This window comes from Triticum aestivum, chromosome 5D (assembly GCF_018294505.1).
Source record: "Triticum aestivum cultivar Chinese Spring chromosome 5D, IWGSC CS RefSeq v2.1, whole genome shotgun sequence".
In the NCBI taxonomy this organism is placed as follows: domain Eukaryota; kingdom Viridiplantae; phylum Streptophyta; class Magnoliopsida; order Poales; family Poaceae; genus Triticum; species Triticum aestivum.
The window spans coordinates 244,106,826-244,127,788 of record NC_057808.1 but is presented as its reverse complement, the minus strand read 5'-3'; the positions used below and the strand labels follow the sequence as shown (position 1 = coordinate 244,127,788).

General features: G+C 46.8%; 2 protein-coding genes and 1 pseudogene across 2 annotated transcripts; 1 reads left to right on the top strand and 2 right to left on the bottom strand.

Annotated features, from left to right (window-relative positions):
• Positions 1-443: 443 nt before the first annotated feature.
• Positions 444-7,935, bottom strand: LOC123120442 (cysteine protease XCP1). The gene is made up of 3 exons (XM_044540438.1): positions 7,737-7,935; positions 1,314-2,418; positions 444-850 (listed from the first exon to the last, which is right to left on the bottom strand). Exons 2-3 carry the CDS (start codon positions 2,160-2,162, stop codon positions 629-631), a joined length of 1,071 nt encoding a protein of 356 aa, XP_044396373.1. The 5' UTR covers positions 2,163-2,418; positions 7,737-7,935; the 3' UTR covers positions 444-628.
• LOC123120440 (putative receptor protein kinase ZmPK1) lies at positions 3,325-7,730 on the bottom strand (annotated as a pseudogene).
• A 132-nt stretch (positions 7,936-8,067) lies between the features above and the next one.
• On the top strand, positions 8,068-12,851 carry LOC123120441 (aladin). The gene is made up of 14 exons (XM_044540437.1): positions 8,068-8,377; positions 8,485-8,540; positions 8,637-8,798; positions 9,581-9,695; positions 9,848-9,947; positions 10,065-10,247; positions 10,512-10,570; positions 10,659-10,746; positions 10,824-10,899; positions 11,527-11,626; positions 11,721-11,772; positions 12,082-12,219; positions 12,327-12,414; positions 12,582-12,851. The coding sequence occupies exons 1-14, from the start codon at positions 8,320-8,322 to the stop codon at positions 12,633-12,635; spliced, it is 1,329 nt and encodes a 442-aa protein (XP_044396372.1). The 5' UTR covers positions 8,068-8,319; the 3' UTR covers positions 12,636-12,851.
• Positions 12,852-20,963: the final 8,112 nt, after the last annotated feature.

Genomic DNA, 20,963 nt, shown 5'->3' with positions numbered 1-20,963 from the left:
GTTGGTCTCCACTTGCCATAGCATTAGCACCTACCCAATCGCCGATATTCCTTTTCGAAGAAAAACAAATCGCCGACATGTTGGACCACACGACGATACATGCAAGCCACAGTGCAGGAGGAAATAGTATCGTTGAACAATGAGTTGGGGTTTCAGTTCAGTGCACAGCCGGAGACCGATATTTATGCTTAATTTAACTGTGAGTGCAGATAGAACAGTACGGTAGGTATGGACCGACATGCTGTTGTTGCAATATTCCAACCGAAGTTTCTAGACCACCTTATTTATGTTCGAGAACATTAGACAATTGGTCCCAGTGTCCTTTAAAAAAAACATGTTACAAAATGACTTCGGTTTCAGTTCAGTGCTCACACTGACACTTACGTCTGAAGTTTCGGACATACTCACAACATGTTTGGAAGGACAAGACAAACTCGGCAATCTCAATAGAAACTTGGAAATAAATTTTATTATTTCAGTCCATGTTGGTCCATTTTAACGAAAGGAACCATTGAGAAAGAAAAAAAAACGTGAAAGAAATGCAGGGAAATGCAAAGATCAGGAACAAGGACTCTCAAGGATGGTTCAAATCTTCAATCCTGTGGATGCAGCATTTGAGGCTGGAACATTACTTGTCCTTGGTTGGGTAGGAGGCCATCTTGTTGATGCCGCAGAGGCCCTCGCCGTTGCTGGTGCCCCTCTTCATCCTGATATAACCCTTCTCGCCCCACTCCGCACCCCACGAGTTCCTCACGATGATGTAGTCGTGGCCCTTCCCCTTGTCCGACCCGTATCCCACTGCCGCCACGCCGTGATCTAGCTGCGCGCCGCAAGGACCATCGAAAACTCCCTGCAACGACCAAGAAAGGAAATGGTTTCATATCCCAACTTCTTTTCAAAGACTGAAATCCAACGTGAGGTGACGACATGTGGTGTGGCCACATGGCAGTGACACGTTGGATGGTGTTTTCCGTTGCTAGAAAGAGTGACACGTTGGATGGCTGTGTGCATGTCTGATGCAGAGGCCGGGGTACTCCCATTTTCGAAAGAAAAAGAAAGATGATATGCTTACCCCGACCATCGAAAACTCCCTGCAACGACCAAGAAAGGAAATGGTTTCATATCCCAACTTCTTTTCAAAGACTGAAATCCAACGTGAGGTGACGACATGTGGTGTGGCCACATGGCAGTGACACGTTGGATGGTGTTTTCCGTTGCTAGAAAGAGTGACACGTTGGATGGCTGTGTGCATGTCTGATGCAGAGGCCGGGGTACTCCCATTTTCGAAAGAAAAAGAAAGATGATATGCTTACCCCGCTGTAGAACTGGAAGTGCCTGCCGGAGGCCTCGATGGCGACAGAGACGGGCTGGTGGGCGAGAGCCTTGATCAGTGCCTGCTCGTCATTAGCGGGCACGTCCTCGAAGCCGCTGATCGTCACCGCCTCGGACTCTGCCTTCTTACCGTCGCCGCAGCTGCCTTCCTCCATGAGGTAGGGGTACGCCTCCTCGGTGTGCAGCCCGCCACTGGATGCGATGTAGGAGAAGGCGTAGTCCATCAAGCCGCCATTGCAGCCGCTGTTGCCATCGACGCTGCAGTCGATGAGCTCCTGCTCCGACAGCGCGGTCAGGTTGCCTGTCACAATGGCGTTGATCCCTTCCACTGCCGCCACCGTCGAGAAGGCCCAGCAGCTGCCGCACTGCCCCTGGTTCTTCACCTCCGTCACCGCGCCCTTCTTCCTCCAGTCCACAGACTTGGGCAGGTCGCTCGCGCTCACGTCCTCGTACCTGAAGCTCCGGCTGCTGCCCCGACGAGCCGGAGCAGCATTGAGGCCGAGGTAGGCGGCCTTGAACTCGTCATTGGTGAGGTCGGCAAACTCGTTGAGGCCGAGCCAGTAGCTGGTCACTTCCCGGTTGATCTTGTCGATGTGCTTCAGGTTGTCCTTGAACACCTCAAACTTGTGCAGCTTCTCCTCGAAGCTCGCGTACGCCTTCTGGTGCTTGGCCAGCCACTTCTCAAACAGCTCGACGAGTCTGTCGATGGACGACAGGTCCTCCTCCGAGTAGCCGACAATGGAGAAGTCACTGTTGCGAGCGACACACACGCCGACACAGAGGAGGAGAAGAGCACCCGAAAGCTTCAGCAGATGCCGAGGAGAAGCCATGGTTGATGCCTGGAATGGAAGTGTTGGCGGTCAGTTGGTTGCAGGATGGAGGATAGGATGCATGTATTTGTAGTCTCAATTTGGGCATGCCATTGAATTGCTTCAAAGCAAAGTCAAATGGAGAAAAGATAAGATGCAGCATTGAGTATTTTTCTGGATCATGCCAAGGCTTTAAGCTTTGATCTCTGACGGCGAGACTTCGCTTGCAAGCATGTATGCTAGGTTCAGAGTGAGCATCTCTTTCTGTTTGTGGTGCCTGCAAAAAAGTTTGGAGGAAATCTTAGTGCTTCTGGACCTCACTGAAAGCAAAATCTTAGTGCATATACCTAAAGAAGAAGAACGTACATGCAACCTGATGGGTGATCTATCAGTGTCAAGAGGTTGTCATGAGTCTTTTCCATGGAAATGTTTCTTGTCTCAGCAAGCTGAAAATAGTAACGTACAATGTTTTCTACCATGTGTTCACCAGATTGCTTCAGAAAAGTAGTCATGTGCCTTTCCTTAAAAAATATGTACCTTCTGAGAGAAAGTAAGGAAATTTTATCTCCTCGTGAGTACACTTGCTACTTGGAGTAAAAGAGGGGCATCTGTTCATCATACTGTGTCATGTGCATACAGTGACATCATTTTTGTGACATACTCATTTCTCTTTTTAGACCACAAAAAAGCCAAAGCAAGCTATGCACGCAAGGTACTCCCTCCGTTCCTAAATATAAGTCTGTAGAGATTCCACCTTGAACCACATACGGATGTATACAGATGCATTTCAGAGTGTAGATTCATTCATTTTGCTCCGTATGTAGTCCATAGTGGAATCTCTACAAAGACTTATATTTAGGAACGGAGGGAGTAATTTTTTTGTTGGTTCCTTTTAGCTTTGCAGGAACATATTTCTTTGATGTACAATGTTGTATAAACATTCTGGAAAAGGCATATACTGATCTGCTGGTATTAGTTTGCTGTCAAGCAGTTCAACATGTGTATATCTATACCCTTGGTTATCTATCACGTCATCTATACTATGTGTAACTTTTCTTGTGGATCCGCTGATGATACGCTTGGGTGCCCGATCTTCATGAATTGATGGAGTGATTGTATGAATATGAATTTGTAGTGTGACTATGTTCTTGTTGCTTATGTGTGACCATGTTGCAACTTTATCTGTATGTTATGTCATTGGTTCAGCCAGATTACGTTTCCTTTGAGATTGTCTGATGGACCCTCATGTAATGTACTCCCTCCGTTTCTAAATATAAGCCCTTTTAGAGATTTCAATGCAAACTACATACGGATGTATATAGACTTATTTTAGGGTGTAGATTCACTCATTTTGCTCCGTATGTAGTCTATATTGGAATCTCTAAAAAGGCTAATATTTACGAACGGAGGGAGTACTAATTTTGATTGGCGATGAAGTGTAACTTAAACTTCAAACTATATTGGAATTTTAGTGTGCCTGAACCACGGTGCACTTAGGCATTTCTTACTTTTTACCCGTAGCAACACACAGGTATTTTGCTAGTGTATGGCAAGAGTATTTGTGGCAAACTCCAGCCATACTGGGATGCTGATCAATGTCAGTATTCTCCGCACACTATATTCTGTTGACAACCTTCAGCATCTTGTACCTCAATGACTTCTAGGAGTTCATCTAAAAGAGGACTCCTTTAGGACTGAAAGTAAATATGTGGATACATGGGGGGCACCAAAACTAACGCAAAGTTATATGGTACACATTAAACTATATTGAAAATCAGGCATCACCAGGAAAGATGGGAACAGAGTAAATAGAAAGAAGCATAAACATCACAAGTAGTATCTTTTAGCAAGGACATTGTTCCAAAACTATGTCAAACTTTTGTATTAACATGATATCTGCAAACTCGAAATTAGCACGAAAAACATGGAAATTTCACCGCTGTGACCTCGACGGCTGGACCCAATCTATCCAATGTTTAAATGCATCACAGTGGCAACTGGCAACTATTATACATCCTTGACCTTGCAATCAAGTACCCTTCTTCACCTTATTCATACATTCCACAAAAAATGGTAGTCCAAGCACTAACTACTAGCTTCGTCAAACGGCAGGAGAGTCTGGACTACAGATTCCATGGTTGGCCTCTTGTTTCTATCTTCCTGCAAGCAGGAAACAGCCAACTTGAGCATTGTTCTTGCTTGGACATAGCTGAATCGTCCACCCAATTCAGGGTCAACAAATTCATTAATCGATGATTCTTTATGTCCTCCCAGTTTATCAGCAAGCACCCTGACAAGCTTCTGCAGCATGCTATGCACCTCTGCACCTGAACCTACGGCCAGCTCTGAAACTCTTGTCCCAGATAAAAGCTCAAGCAAAACAACTCCGTAACTATAAACATCGACTTTCGCCGTGATTGGGAGGCTTGAAACCCACTCAGGAGCTATGTAACCTATCGTTCCTCGCACCTGTGACATGTTCTGTGTGGCTCCGCCTCTGTTTAGCAACTTTGCCAACCCAAAGTCAGTGATCTTAGGCTCAAAGTTTGTGTCCAACAATATATTCTCAGGTTTCACATCACAATGGATGACCCATTCTAAGCACTCATGGTGAAGATAGGCCAATCCTTTCGCGACACCCAATGCGATATTAAACCTTTGCTTCCAGTCCAGCACGACAGTTTTTTGGTCCTTGAACAAAATGTTTGCCAGGGATCCATTCTCCACGTACTCACAAACCAACAGCCTGTGTGACCCTTCTGAGCAAAACCCCCATATTCTGGCCAAATTCATGTGGTAGATCCTCCCAATTACGCTCAGCTCAGCTTGAAACTCTTCCTTGCCTCGACTTACATTTTCCAGCTTCTTCACAGCCACTGGCCTTTCATCTTCTAGGACACCTTTATACACAGTGCCTGAGCTTCCCCTTCCTAGCTCAACTCTGAACTTTCTTGTTGCCTCAACAAGCTCTCTGTAACTGTATCTTCGAAAATGGCTAGTCATCACCCTGTAACCTTCCTCAGCAGCCCACATTTCTGATGGCCTCATCTCTCTTCTCAAGACAAAGAACCATGCGAATGTTATGAAAGAAGCCTCAAAAACAAAAATTGCAACTATGAAACTGTAGAAGTACAACCAATTTAATTCTTCATCTCCAGTTTTGTGCAAATCTGGAAATGGATATCTGATTCCTCTGCTCATCTGATTGCAGTCGAGACGAGGAGGCGCAGGATCCAATACATTGGACTGAGGAATAGGTGTATCTGAAACATTCAACCTGGCAGGAAGTTTGAGATATATTGTTCACACGCTGGGTGTCGCACAGCTCTTTCCATTGAAAAGAAGAGCTTTCGGGTAGCATGACCCTGCACCTTGCTGGTATTGAAAGCCTTTGCAGGTGCAGTCACTGATGCAACTGTTCCTACAAGTCTCAAAGGAAACTCCCAGAAGGCGCTTCTGATCAGATCCCCAGAAATCCGTGTGCGGGAGTTTCACAAACTTCATAGGTTCCTGATCATGACATGGTATGTTGAAACTAGCCGTGCAGCCTTGGGTCCAGTTACCCGGGTTGGTCATCACATAACCCGGTGGGCATGAACACGTTGGTTCAGGCGAGTAATGACAGATTCCATTCTGACCGCATATACCATGGATAGTACAAGGTTGGGAGATTGCTACCATTGAAACTGACCACACCCCATCTGAGTCGTTCAGGCTGTACAGCCGGAGATTACCATCAGGGTCAAGAGTTAGCCTTCTCCTAATCCCTGGCGCTGCATCAGAGGCCTTAGGTAGCACTCCATCAGCAAAATCACTAGATGCAAGGATCCCATTATTGTCTAGAATTGCCAATCTAGTACTGTTATACCGGCTTCTGTTATTTTCGTACACACTGTTATCAGGGTTTGGCCAGTATATATCCGAAACCTCGGGAACATCATATATAAGTGACAGCACTGATATATCATTGAAACGGAAGATGTAGTTACCAGGAGCACGCGACTGGGTTGTTGGGACCAACTTTGTCGCAGCCGTGATGCACTGGGCTGGTAGGAGCGTGTCTGTCGGTGAATCGAAACTTTGCCATATTATCGTACCACTGGTGTTCTTCATTACGAGATTCCCAGTGTCCAGCAGCTGAACATGCTGAACATTTCTGTGGGAGTTTCCATCATCATCAGCTTGCCACACAACCGCGTCATCGTAATCTGTGAGGACCATGTTGCCATCCTTGTGCAAGGTCAGGGCTGACCTCCTGGAGTGGACGGGGCGGTCGCGGTTCGCACTCCAGACGACGGTCTTGTTGGCTGCCTTGGAGTACCATATTGAGAAGGTGAAGGCGTTGCCGTAGACGCCGTAGAAGCCACAGGAGAAGCTGCCATCCGGTGATTGCAGGATTTCACTTTGGTAGGCTTCAACGGCGAGGGAGGTTCCCGGTCGCAGTATGTCTCGATTCGCAGCGCTCGAGACTAACGTGAAAAAGGAGAGAAGGGAGACAGTGGCAATGTGTGTTGGAAGAGCAGGAACCATGGTTGCAGAGGTAGGAGCCCCAACTGACGGCCTGAACAAGTACCACCCGTCTATTTAAGGTGAGTTTCTGTCTCAATCCTAAAAGGAAAATATCAATCCAAAGTGAAATTCATGCTGCTACAGGGTTTCAACTCCTTAAACACTAAAAGTTTCAGGGCTGTAATCATGCCAGTGCCTTTGCCTCACAGCCTCACAGGCAGTCCAAGTCAGACTTGCACCCACCGGAGCTAGCCCTGGTAGAGAGTGACACATTTGACCAGATAATCAAAACACTATGCCAGCGTCAAAATCACCAATAAAGGCGGGTTCCCGCGTATCCATTACAGCTGGCTGATTGATGCTTTGATGGTGACTTTGACTTATCTGCATTTGAACATTCAAAGGAACTGACCATGCATCAGGCCTGGATGGTCACTTTCAGGGAACTGACGCCCACGCTCTAGCCCACATAATAGAATCTGCAGCTTCCAGGAATGGAGGCAGTTGACTAATACCACGTTGGGGGTCCAATATGCCCAATAGAGGGCTCGATTTGGTTTACCAATATTCGGTAAAAACAACTTTTCTGCAGCTGAACTAATAAAACGAGTTTCTAAATAAGCACCTAACAAGCTAGCGAGGGTTCAATTAAGTTTGTCATGCAAACGATACCCAACGCACACAATCTAGAGAGTACGATAAATTAGTTAGAGGCATACGGTGGCATACAATTCGACTGCCCGCACAAGAATAAGAATGTTGATCATGTTAGTTTATGTCATGCTTATAAGATCGGAGGAGAATAAAAGCAAATCATCAGCTATGAAATTGATAGTTCAGATGCTCCATTCGGTTGATGAAGCTAGAAGTACAATGAAGCAACGCTCTCGGAATAAAGTTCATGTTTGACCTATAGACACTTATATTTGGCTATTTTATATACTGCGACACGAAGGAAGAAGTTGGATCTTCTTTCCCAATGATAATCTTCTGTGATGTTTTGTGGCACGTGATCATATGGTGCCTATTAGTCTAACTCATGACAAAAGACGTTCCAAGAAAAATGAGAGAAAGAAAGAGAGGGACCTTAACCCTCGTAGTCAATACATCGAGCAGGACGCGTGCAGGATGGCCGAAACGAACTCCATCCACCCCTGTCCCCTGTACCGCGCTCCTGCGTGAGAGAGGCGGAGGAAGAGAGCGGCCATGTCTCGGTGTTCAGGGGAATTCCTGTATCTGGTAAGGACGAACGCGACGCGCCGCCGCAGGCGCACGGCGACGGTGCTTGACCGGCGGGAGGGGTATGAATGAAGAAGCAAAGGGACGTTTCTTTCCCGAACTCTAAACGCAGGAGGAGGCGCGCGCGACGCCTCTCAGCCGTTGGATCGAGGTGGAAGCCGTATCCGCACCGCCCGTGCTTCTTACGCGACGGCCCCAAGGGTTTATCAATTCTCAGTCAAGCAGGTCTTCTCCTCCCCTCCTCCCCGCCACAGCCACCACCGGCCGCCTCGCTCCCGGCCACTCGCCGCGCCGCTCTCCGCCCCGCCGCGTCCTCCTGTCGTCTGCTTACTGATTGAATCTTGGACCCCATTTCGGATTGGGAAGGCGAGCGCCCCCAAGGCCCCAACCCTAGGCAAGGGAGCCCGCCGCCCTCTCGCCGGCCGCGACGATGCCGAGCTTCCCCCCGCCGGGCGGCGTCACCGTCTGCGAGGTCAACCGCGACCTCGGTACGTACCCCCACAACCAGCTTCCAGCTCCTCCCCCCCCCCCCCCCCCCCCCCCCAAACAACCACACACACCACTAATCGATTGCGCATTTGGCATTGGCTCGCAGTCGTGGCGGACTCCCTGTCGGAGGATCGTGCCAAGGAGGCCTACGGGGATGTCCTCGTCAGTTCATCTTCACCTCAACTATCAGCTTTCATCTTTCTGCGGAGGATTTAGAGTTTTAGCTCACTAATTTAACTCGCAATGTGTATATTTCAGGGGATGGTCTTCAGCCCAATTCCTTTTCAGCCGGATGATTTCCTAGCGAAGCACGAGGCTCCTGCTCCAGACGAAGCTGAGCTCGCTGAGAGTGTCCCCATGACAAGTTTGGTGTCCACCATAGCCGAGTCCTTCAAGCAAATGCTCTTCCCTTCTTGCAATGTGAGTTTTCTGAATTTCTTGCATTCAGTTGTGTTTTATTACCGTTGCTCAGTAATGTGTCTTGTCCAAAGAAAAAACCTCATGTTCCGAAAGAAAACCCTGCATTTCTTTGTCTGGTTGTGATTGATATGGTCAAAAGATTCTGCCAGTATACCATATCGTCATAGTATGTTATCTCGAGAAGTAACCATATGTCTGTATGAGAAGAAAGGGTTGTGTGGGATTTTATACTCATCAACTGCCAATGCGTATAGCTACTGAAAACTACGTCGGTATCTATGTAACTCGGCTGCATGCGAGTTGCTCCCTCGCCTGTGTCTCACTACTGAGCTTGCATAATCTGTTCTACAAGTTCCAAAAGGTACCGTCTGGTATTGCGGTGGATTAAGATAATTCCGTTTGCCCAACAGCTTTTCCCTATTTTAGTGGCTAATTTTCCGCAGCTTGATCATAAAATAATCACAGCACACACCAGCACACTTATCCTTAGTAAGAGTGTTGAGTTCATCAAGATATGTTTACATTACAACTGCACCGCTCAATACAGCTTGGAAAACTTACCATGTTATTTCATGACATGTTTTATGCTTACTATGTCTCTCTCTGTGCATGATTTTCCCGCTTTTCTAACATACTTGCTCTATTTCTTGGCTTTAGTCGGTTATCTCAAATTAAATCCTCAAGTTGCTCTTTTAGAATATTCTGGAGTTGCTGTATAGTTTCTCATTATGGTTATTTAAATTCATGACAATCATACTGACAAAGGACATTTCGTTTACCAGCCAAAACTGCTAGAAGAATTTGATACCCAGAAAGTAAGCTGGAATCCACACAAACACTGTTTAGCATTTGTATCTGGGAAAGACCAGGTTACGGTCCATGACTTTGAGGATTCAGGTGAGATTTGCCTACTTTCTTGTATCAATAAATGGATATCATTCCTGGTTTTTGAGGTGCATAACTTCGTGAGTGCCTGTTTCAGTTTTTAATGAACTAATATGTTTATTCACTTAGTTGAAGTCCATAATAACTGCTGATTTTCTAAACAGATGGTAAAGAATCGTGCATTCTAACAAGTGAACATCAAAAGGAAGTTAAAGCTATTGAATGGAGGCCAAATAGCGGGAAGATGATTGCAGTTGGCTGCAAGTACGTAGTAGTATGCATTAGTATCACCTAATAATGGAACAGTATTAAAATGCCTCCACATTATTGGTCATTTCATAATAATATACTTTTTGACTGGGTTGGCAATTTTCTTTTCAGGGGAGGTATATGCCTCTGGTCAGCATCATATCCTGGCAATGTTGCATCCGTGAAATCTGGTGTCACCTCTTCTTCCTTTGGCGCCTTCCCTAGAGGTTCTAGTGGTCATTGGATTCTGGTGGATGTTCTTCGTGGTTCTTCTCCTGAGCTAGTTAGTGCACTTTGCTGGAAACCTGATGGAAGATATCCTTTATTAGTTTTTAGAATGGCATCTATTGAAGGTTACCATTGATTTTATCTCTCTTATTTGAAAACTAAGAAAACATCAAAAGAACTGCAGGCAACATGTGAAAATTCCATTTTTCCAGATTGGGCAGCAAAGAACAATATGTAAATTCTAGATTAATATTTATGATGCACCCTGCAAACAGAAAGATTTACACTACTTGTTACTTGAATTTACAAACTGTTGATGGTTTTAGATAATTTCCCTTGACATATCTCCACATACTTGGCCTCGGCCTCTTGTAATGGCCAGTCATTCACGATTTGGGATGTTTCTCAAGGTATATCCGTTTCTTCTGAATTCAGACATCCAATCCTGTCTTTTACAGATCTGTATATTAATGTATATACATATTTGTTTTGTTGCAGGGTTGGGAACTCCTATACGACGCGGATTGAGTAGCATATCATTGGTGCGGTGGTCACCTAGTGGAGATTACTTTTTGACTGCTAAATTGTATGACTATATATTTTGTTCCTATCTTTCATTACTATTTATTTTTATGAATGATATAATTCAATTTTTTGTGTTAGCGATGGAACTTTTCACTTATGGGAAACCAACACATGGACGTCAGAACCCTGGTCTTCATCCAATGGATATGTAACTGTAAGTGGTATATATACAGTCTTATAAATAACTAAAGTTTGAAGACTGGACAGTCAAATTCCTAAGTATAATGCTATTGTAGTATTTTAAACCTAAGCATAATTCCTAAGTTGTGAAATCAACAAGCAACTTATTGCATGCTACAGTATATTATGCTTATAACTCCGTAGGTTATCTGGGGTCTGTATGTATATAACATTATTCTCCTGAGTCCATGAAATCTAACGTGCTTAGCGTGATTGTGAAAAAATTAACTTATTCCTGACTTCGTAATGGTATATATGAAATTATTTTGAATGCTAATATGTTTAGCATGATTGTATGACAACTTTGCACCATTTGTTTCTTGAGGTTTGTTACATTTTCTTATTAATGTGTTTTAGATCGCTGAAAGTAATTTGAATTTTTTAAGGTAATATAATAGTTATTTTTCTTCAGCAATTAGCGTTGCCTCTGTTTGTTCAGTTTGAACATTGTTAGTATTGGCTTTGCATAACTCTTAATCTGACTTACAGCCATATATCCGGTGTCGCTTACAGACCTTTAAAACAGTATAGTGGATTGATTGTGGTGCTACTGTTTTTTTGGAGGCATGATGTTTATTGATTCTTGTATGCTTAATATCAGGGAGCAAACTGGGACCCAGAAGGTCGTGTTGCATTGTTATCCTTTTCTAACTCAACCACACTAGGTTCAGTTCACTTCTCATCAAAGCCACCATCTTTAGGTATATAGACATTACTGCATTCTTTCAGTTCAAGCTATGCTATTTTTTACATTTCCTTAATCCTGATCAGTTATGATGTGTTTTTTAACTTCAGATGCCCATCTCCTACCAGTGGAGCTTCCAGAAATTTCCTCTCTGATTGTTAGGTAACAAAAGCGGCACTACCATTCTACTCTTGACTTGCAACATATTTTACTGCTGTCTTGAATGCTAATTTTAGCTGGTGATATTTCAAAGTAACCACATTTGTGGTTGCGTTGTTGATTTTATTTCTGAAGTAACAAGTTTTGTGAATTCAATTTGCTTTCATCTTATCTAGCTTGGAGGTCATTCATATACATATACATATACGCTTTATATCTTTGTAAGGTCGAACTGTAGCAACCCAGAAATACAACCTGGTTGTGGCTGGCTTCCATGCACTAATTTATGCTTTTAACTGCTTCATCATCCAGTCGAGGCATAGAGAAATTAGCATGGGATGCTTCAGGAGAGCGTCTGGCATTGTCATTCAAAGATGGTAATGAAACATATCAGGGACTTGTTGCTGTCTATGACGTGAGAAGATCTCCGCTTGTGTCAGTTTCGCTGGTGTAAGTTCGCAATCTTCCTGTTTATGCCCATTATCTCGATTATGATGATTGTGTCATGAATCCTGATGACACACATGGTCTGATGAAATTCCTGTGCACACGTCTAGTGGATTCATCAGAGGACCTGGAGAGGGCGTGAAGGCGCTCGCGTTCGCCTTCCACAACAAATTCAAGCAAGGACCGCTGCTTTCTGTGGTAAGATGGAGGTCCCTGAAGCTTTTCAAGTACTCCCTCTGTAAACTAATATAAGATTATTTAGATCACTAGTTTAGTATTCTAAACACTCTTATATTAGTTTACGGAGGGAGTATATGATAAAAAACAGCTTTGCTCACAAATCGTTTTCCAATTTGATAATGCAGTGCTGGAGCAGCGGCTGGTGTTGCACATACCCACTGATACTCCGCTCCCATTAACTATCTGCTGGACACTCGTGTGGCGTTTTGCTCCCCGAGACCTATTTCTGATTTCGGCAATATATATCTGTACTCTTTAGAGATGACGGGCTTCTGATACCTCCCTACTGCATAGCACTTTCTTGGTTTGTTTGTGCTCCTTTTGTCTTTTTGCATTGGGAATGTTTTGTATATCGGCTGTCTTTATTGATGGTGATGGTGCTTAGAGCATTACAACCGGATCCCTCAAACCCTCCCCAAACTTTCACTCACTACCAGGTCATAAAATTGCCACCCTGCCGGATGCTCCATAGCCAGCCCAGACATTTGGGCTGTTTGGCACCCCTTAAACCTAACCAATATATGGGGCGGATTTGGGAATGTCTGGATGCGCCCGGGTGTGTTCACCATGTCAGATCCATCAGATTGGACCTATTACCAACGTTCGGGTTTACTAGTCCTTGTATTTTGGGTCATATTTTGACCATGGCTTTTTAATATAAATATAGGTTTGATAAAATGTAGGTTATACGTAGTAAAAACAAGGGAAACTCTTTTCATCATCCGGCGGATCGTAGCGGCCGTGTCCGCCACTTCCCCTGCATTACACATGTCTAAGTGAGAGCCCGCGGACCATCCTTTGTCAAATGAGCTTCTGCAACAGGAGCTATGTTTCTAAAACATATGTACTGTTGTAATGGTCTACGACTGTTGTACGTTTTGCAACAAAACTTCTCTTCTGAAATTTTTCTACAACAAAACCTCGGTTGCAAAAAAATGCAACAAAACAACTGTTGCAGAAATAATACAACAAGACCTGTGTTGCAATGGTTGGGCGTGCTCGGCCGTTTGATGCGGTAAATCTGACGGCTCGTGACCCGGCTGATCTTTTAAAAAGATCAGTCGGTGAACGCGTAGCACGCTCCTAAAAACAATATCATTGGGGCGTATCATTGGAAACTACATTTATAAATATGAATTCAACAATATATTTAACACATGTGAGATGTGGCGACGCTGGCTCTTGCTTCATGTGGTAGTGAGGGTGGCTCGCCTATGCGTGCTTGCGATGGCAGTGAGGGTGGCTCGCCCATGCGTGCTTGCGGTGGCGGCGCTGGACCATGTTCCCGGAGAGACCACTCCGTCAACAGCTCTATCTTTTTTTCGAACCGGGCTAACCCCCTTTCCATTACTTGGATCGGAAATACATCAGTTTGGAGAACAGAGCGAGAGACTAAGAACATGAAAAAGGGGAGAGCGAGTTCGACGCACTATCAGGAAAACCACCGCACTCGCCCGCCATCGAAACGAGTGCCGTGGGGCGGAAACCTAGTAGCACCATACAACGAGCCCTATTACAAAAGGCAGCCAAAAGCAACAAGTCTAGAGATGACAAGTTATCCGGGAAGTTTTAAGCCATACAACCAGCACTATCGACGAACAAGACAAAAGGAGACAGTAGGACATGGTACTTGAGACGATCAGCTCGGATCTCCGATCTTGATAGTCGCATCACAGGCCTTCATCATCATCAGAGTCTCGTTGCGAATCATCTCCGCCCCTGCTCGAAGTTGCTTGACGTCGTCTCCGCCCTGAAGACCTGCCCAATAGAGTAAAAAGGAAACCACCGTAAAAACAATCTCGAAAGGAGTTTTGATCATCTTCTTCTCAAAAGTAGCACTGTTTCGTGCCAGCCAGATAGACCAGGTGACCGCACCCAAGGCCACAGTATAGAACGACTCATATCCAGGTAGGAAGGAGTAGCACCACACAAAGAATTGCCATTGGTTTCTAGGACAAAGGTCAGTCCCAAGTGTCAGCCCAATAGATCGCCACACAACCCTGGCAACAGGACAGTCAAAGAACAAATGCTGAGAGGTTTCAACTTGCTGGCAGAAGGAACACATCGGGTTCCCCGGCCATTTGCGTTGCCGCATCACATGCCTCGTCAGAACAGCATCTTGCGAAAGTTGCCAGAGGAAGATCTGGATTTTAAGCGGAATCTTAGCATTCCAAATCCATCTATAGTTGCATCCACTAAGGGGTTTGTCCGCCACTTATACATAGACTTAGTAGTATACTTGCCCATTTTGTTCAGGCCCCAGTACACGGAGTCAGGGGTGTCTGACAGGCGCATGCCGCGGACCTGATCACGAAGATTAGCCCATTGTTCCATAAGATCAGCGTCCAATCTTCTACGAAAGAAGTTGGAACAAACTACAGACCCCAGTTTATCCAGAGTGCAATTCTGATCGACACAGATGTCAAACAGACGAGGGAATTGTTCATGAAAAGGGGCTAGCCCATTGATAGAATCTTTCCAAAGCCTGGTCAGATTGCCGGCCCCCACTTGGATTTTCCTGCCTATCATATACAAGTTCTTAATCTTCAGCAGATTTTTCCAGCAGGGTGAGTCAGAAAAATGAGGCCTCACAATCGCAACATTTTGATCACGCAAATATCTAGCCCTGACAATATCTTGCCAGATCCCATTCTGGGTGTCTAATTTCCACCACCACTTAAGCATAAGGCTAATATTCTATTTGCGTAAATCTTTAACTCCCAGTCCACCCTTATCTTTAGATCTACAAATTCTATTCCATCTGATCAGGTGGTATCTTTGTTTCTTGTTGCACCCCTGCCAGAAGAATCTCCTCCTATGCTTATCTAACCTTTCCACGAAGGTTTTGTTCATCAGCCACATAGACATGTGGTAGAGCGATAGTTGTGTGACTACCGAGTCTAACATGGTATGTCTCCCTCCCATAGAGGCAGCATTACCAACCCATGCATCAAACCTAAGAAGGTATTTGTCGACAATGAATTCCCAGTCAGAGTTTCTAAGAGCTATGAAGCTAACCGGCATACCCAAATACTTAAGAGGGAATTGACCTATGTCACAATTGAAGAGGTCAGCATAAGCCCTAGTAATCTGGGCATCCCTGAGGGAGTCCTGGATTAGGGGGTACTCGGACTGCCGGACTATATACTTTGGCCGGACTGTTGGACTATGAAGATACAAGATTGAAGACTTCGTCCCGTGTCCGAATGGGGCTCTCCTTGGCGTGGAAGGCAAGCTTGGCAATTCGGATATGTAGATCTCCTTCTCTGTAGCCGACTCTGTGTAACCCTAGCCCCCTCCGGTGTCTATATAAACCGAAGGGTTTAGTCCGTAGGACAAACAACAATAATCATACCATAGGCTAGCTTCTAGGGTTTAGCCTCCCCGATCTCGTGGTATATCAACTCTTGTAATACTCATATCATCAAGATCAATCAAGTAGGAAGTAGGGTATTACCTCCATCGAGAGGGCCCGAACCTGGGTAAACATTGTGTCCCCCGCCTCCTGTTACCATTAGCCTTAGACGCACAGTTCGGGACCCCCTACCCGGGATCCGCCGGTTTTGACACCGACATTGGTGCTTTCATTGAGAGTTCCACTGTGTCGTCACGATAAGGCTTGATGGCTCCTTCAATCATCAGCAACGATGCGATCCAGGGTGAGGGTTTCCTCCCCGGACAGATCTTCGTATTCGGCGGTTTCGTACTACGGGCCAACTCGCTTGGCCATCTGGAGAAGATTGATAGCTACACCCCTGGCCATCAGGTCAGGTTTGGAAGCCTAAACTACACCGCCGACATCCGCGGAGACTTGATCTTCGACAGATTCGAGCCCATGACGGGTGTGCCGAACAGTCACGAGGAGCATGACTTAGATCTGCCATTGGACGGCGTTCGGGAAATCACACCAGCGGTTGCCCTGGCTCCTAATCCGGAGCAGATCGTGCCGTCCGAGGATGGGTGGATGGACCCCGCCACGGAGGCCGCACACTCATCGGCGGTAGAGCCGAACACAAACTTCGCCTCTAATGAGGTCTGCATCATCGGACCCTCGGACTTGTCTCCGGCCATAGGCTCCGAACCGCGTGCATCCATGCCTATAGAATCTGATTGGGCACCGATCATGGAGTTTACCTCCGCGGATATCTTTCAGCACTCACCATTGGGTGACGTGCTAAATTCATTAAAATCTCTCTCCCTGTCAGGAGATGCTGGGCCGAACTATGTCTGGCTTGAGTGGGGAGCGGACGACGAAGAAATTTGTTACCCACCCACCACCCACTTAATAGCCACTGTCGACGACTTAACCGACACGCTTGATTTCGACTCTGAAGACATCGACGGTATGGACGACGATGCAGGAGAAGAACAGGAACCACCGCCCACAGGGCGCTGGACAGCCACCTCTTCATATGATATATATATATGGTGGACACACCACCCAAAGAAGGCGATGGCGATGAGGCAATGGAGGATAATCCCCTTGGGAAGCAATCTAAGCACCAGCGTCATAGGCGCCGCTCTAAGCCCCGCCATAGCAAAAATGGTGATACCGGCACAGGAGACAATAACACTCTGGATAATGCCGAAGACGAAAACAATCCCGCCTAGCCAGACTTCGAGCAGGCCGAACGGGAGAATGGGCACACTAGCCCCGATGAACAGGCAACGGATGGAGACTTGGAGGACGACAATTACATGCCCCTCTCCGGCGACGAGGTGAGCCTCGGCGACGACGAATTCACCGTGCCTGAGGATCCCGTCGAGCAGGAGCGCTTCAAGCGCCGGCTTATAGCCACTGCAAAAAGCCTGAAGAAAAAGCAGCATCAGCTTCAAGCTGATCAAGATCTGCTAGTTGATAGTTGGACTGAGGTCCTGGCAGCCGAGGAATATGGACTCGAGCGCCCAATCAAAAGTTACCCAAAAGCGCAAGTTGTTACCTCAATTCGAGGAGGAGGCACTAGAGCCCACAATACCAGCGCAAGATGCGGCTGATCGGCCACCACGTGGCCGGGACAAGTCGTATCAGCTCGAAGTCCAGACCGCACCCCGCCGCCAAATAAGTAAAAACACGAAGGCCCGGGGCTCCACACATGACCTGCGAGACAAATTGGAAAACAAAGCAGGACAGTCAAGATCGATCTACGGATCACGGGGGCGCGCCCCAACGCGTGTCGATGATCACCACGCCGGATACAGTAAATATAAATCCGGCTGGGCCGAATACAACCGACCAGACTCACTCGAACTGCGTCGTGATATAGCCCGGCATAGAGGCGCCGCACACCCCCTATGCTTCACTGACGAAGTAATGGACCATGAGTTCCCTGAAGGGTTTAAGCCCGTGAACATCGAATCATATGATGGGACTACGGACCCCGCGGTATTGATAGAAGATTTCTTTCTCCACATTCACATGGCCCGCGGGGATGATCTACACGCCATCAAGTACCTCCTACTAAAACTCAAGGGACCGGCTCGGCATTGGCTGAATAGTTTGCCGGCAAATTCCATTGGAAGTTGGGAGAACCTGGCAGACGCATTCCTGGATAACTTCCAGGGCACGTATGTGCGACCACCAGATGCTGATGACTTAAGTCACATAACCCAACAGCCCGAAGAGTCAGCCAGGAAATTCTGGACTCGGTTCCTAACTAAAAAGAACCAAATTGTCGACTGTCCGGATGCCGAAGCCCTAGCGGCCTTTAAGCATAATATCCGCGACGAGTGGCTCGCCCGACATCTCGGCCAAGAAAAGCCGAAGTCCATGGCAGCCCTCACGACACTCATGACCCGCTTTTGTGCGGGCGAAGATAGCTGGTTGGCTCGTAGCAACAACACAGCAAACAATCCTGGCACATCAGAGGCCAGGGATAGCAGCGGCAAGCCCCGATGCAACAAACACAAGCGTCGCAAAAATGGTGATAACGCCGAAGACACGGCAGTCAATGCCGGATTCAGTGGCTCTAAATCCGGTCAGCGGAAAAAGCCACCCCAAAAGAACAATTCGGGCCCGTCCAGTCTGGACCGCATACTCGATCGTCCATGCCAAATTCATGGCACCCCAGGAACACCAGCCAATCATACTAACAGAGAATGCTGGGTCTTCAAACAAGCCGGCAGGTCAGGTGCCGACAACAAGCAGAAGGGGTCTCAAAGTGACGACGACGACGAGGAGCCCCGATCACCGAACACGGGAGGGCAAAGGAAATTCCCCCCGCAAATCAAAACGGTGAATATGATAAACGCCACCCACATTCCCAAGCTGGAACGGATGTGCACCCTTGCGGATGCCGACTTGACGAAGTCAGTCGCCCCACAATATACACTGCGGCCGATCACTTTCGACCGTACGGATCGTCCGACCAATGCCAATCAGGCCAATTCAGCCGCACTAGTCCTTGACCCAATAATTAACGGATTTCACCTCACGCGAGTCCTTATGGACGGAGGCAGCAGTCTAAACCTGCTGTATCAGGACACAGTGCGCAAGATGGGTATCGATCATTCGATGATCAAACCCACTAAAACCACCTTTAAAGGTGTTATACCAGGTGTGGAGGCCCGTTGTACAGGCTCCATCACTCTGAAGGTAGTATTTGGATCACCGAACAATTACCGTACCGAAGAGTTAACCTTCGACATCGTCCCTTTTCGCAGTAATTATCATGCACTGCTCGGACGAACCGTGTTTGCTCAATTCAACGCGGTGCTACACTATGCCTACCGTAAGCTCAAGATGCCCGGTCCGCGTGGCGTCATAACAGTTAACGGCAAGGCTGACCTCTACCTCCATGCCGGAGTATGTACCGCCGCCTTGACAGTAGAAGCAATGAAAGGCATCTTTCAATCGAACCTCGAGTCAACAGCCAAGCTCCCGGACACCGTCAAGGAAGACCGAACTACTCTGCGGCAGGATAGCCCGGCTTGCCCGGAGCTCAATTAAAACACTCCGGCAGTAAACGAAGGCACGTCCAGGAAAGGCTACACAATGCGGATTAACCGCCCCATGGCACATAAATATCTTTTCTACACTTTCTTTGCAGGTCAACCTTTGCGTAGGCCAGGACCGGCGACATGGACACAGCTCGAATGCGTAAGGGAATCCTTAGAGATGCCCCTTGATCATCATCCGACCATACTACAGATCCGCGCACAGCCTCCTCCTGCCTAGTCTCAGCAGGTTCCGAAGTCATATTTATTTTTTATCACATTACCTATACTTATACGCATAGACGTGTTATTTTCCAGCATGTGGCTTTATATGACGCTTATCTGCTGTTGTTTTTTATCGACACTCTTTGTCAAATGGCATCCGCATATCGCGATACGCCTTAATATGCCAGGGGCTTCCTTGTACCCATAATACGGCAATAAAGTCCTAACACCTTCACGGTCGTTCGGCACCCCGAACTTATAGCATTATATGCATCAGCTCCGAATCATGTCTTGGGTCAATAGTTGGGTTTGCCCGGCTTCCTTGTTTTGGTGCCTTACGTTCCGCTATATCGGCTAAGGTAGCGCAGGGAGAACTACTGCGATTGTGTCCCGGTTCTTTCGGACGAGCACCTCAGTAGAGAAAGCCGAAAACTGACTGTCATGATGCGGCGAGAGCTGGTCGTTGTTCAAGAGGTTATAAAATCTTTAAGGATTTCTTCCGCATTATGCGATAACTAATGCAGCGTGCGATGGATCGCCTCTCTTCTGATCAGGCGCTCATAGAGCCCCTCGTGCGGTCTTCCGAACACCAGGGGTTATGCCTACCTTTCTTTTTGTCAAACTCCTATGGCTAAGTGAGAGTGATAAAGCCTTATAGTCCGATTGCCTGGTTCGTTGTGCTGAACACCTCCTTCAAGGACCCAAAACTGGGATAAAGAGTGCTCAGGTTTATCCCGAACACTTCCGTACTTCCTACGTGGGGGTAGAAGCCGACGACTGGCCAACTTTCAGGATTAATATATAAAACAGTCGCGCAGGAGGAATTTTTTTTCAAACAACAGGCAATAAATAATAGAAATGACCTTGTTCAACACTACAAAGGACAACATGACTGTATTCATGGAAATATAATGTCCTTAGTGCATTGCTCCGCCGCAAGGCAGGACCCTTTCAGCACACTATCATAATATAATTCGGGCTTGCGGTGCTCCTTACCCTCCGGCGGTCCCTCGGCCATCAGCTTTTCAGCATCCATCTTCCCCTAGTGCACCTTTGCGCGGGCGAAGGCCATTCGCGCACCTTCAATACAGACCGACCGCTTGATGACATCAAGTCGAGGGCAGGCACTCACAAGCCGCTTAACGAGCCCGAAGTAGCTGCTTGGAATCGGCTCGGCGGGCCATAGCCGGATAATTAAATCCTTCATGGCTAGTTCGGCCGCCTTATGCAGTTCGATCAGTTGTTTCAGCTGATCGTCAAATGGCACCGGATAATTCGGCGCCAGATACTGCGACCAGAAGAGCTTCTCCGCAGTGCTCCTTTCTTCGACTCGGTAGAATTGGGCGGCA

Coding starts and splice junctions, on each gene's coding strand:
- LOC123120442 (XM_044540438.1), bottom strand. CDS start 2,162: ATGGCTTCTCCTCGGCATCTGCTGAAGCTTTCGGGTGCTCTTCTCCTC. Junction 851..1,313: donor ACTTCCAGTTCTACAGCGGG/GTAAGCATATCA, acceptor TGGTCGTTGCAG/GGAGTTTTCGATGGTCCTTG.
- LOC123120441 (XM_044540437.1), top strand. CDS start 8,320: ATGCCGAGCTTCCCCCCGCCGGGCGGCGTCACCGTCTGCGAGGTCAAC. Junction 8,541..8,636: donor AGGCCTACGGGGATGTCCTC/GTCAGTTCATCT, acceptor TGTATATTTCAG/GGGATGGTCTTCAGCCCAAT. Junction 8,799..9,580: donor TGCTCTTCCCTTCTTGCAAT/GTGAGTTTTCTG, acceptor TTCGTTTACCAG/CCAAAACTGCTAGAAGAATT.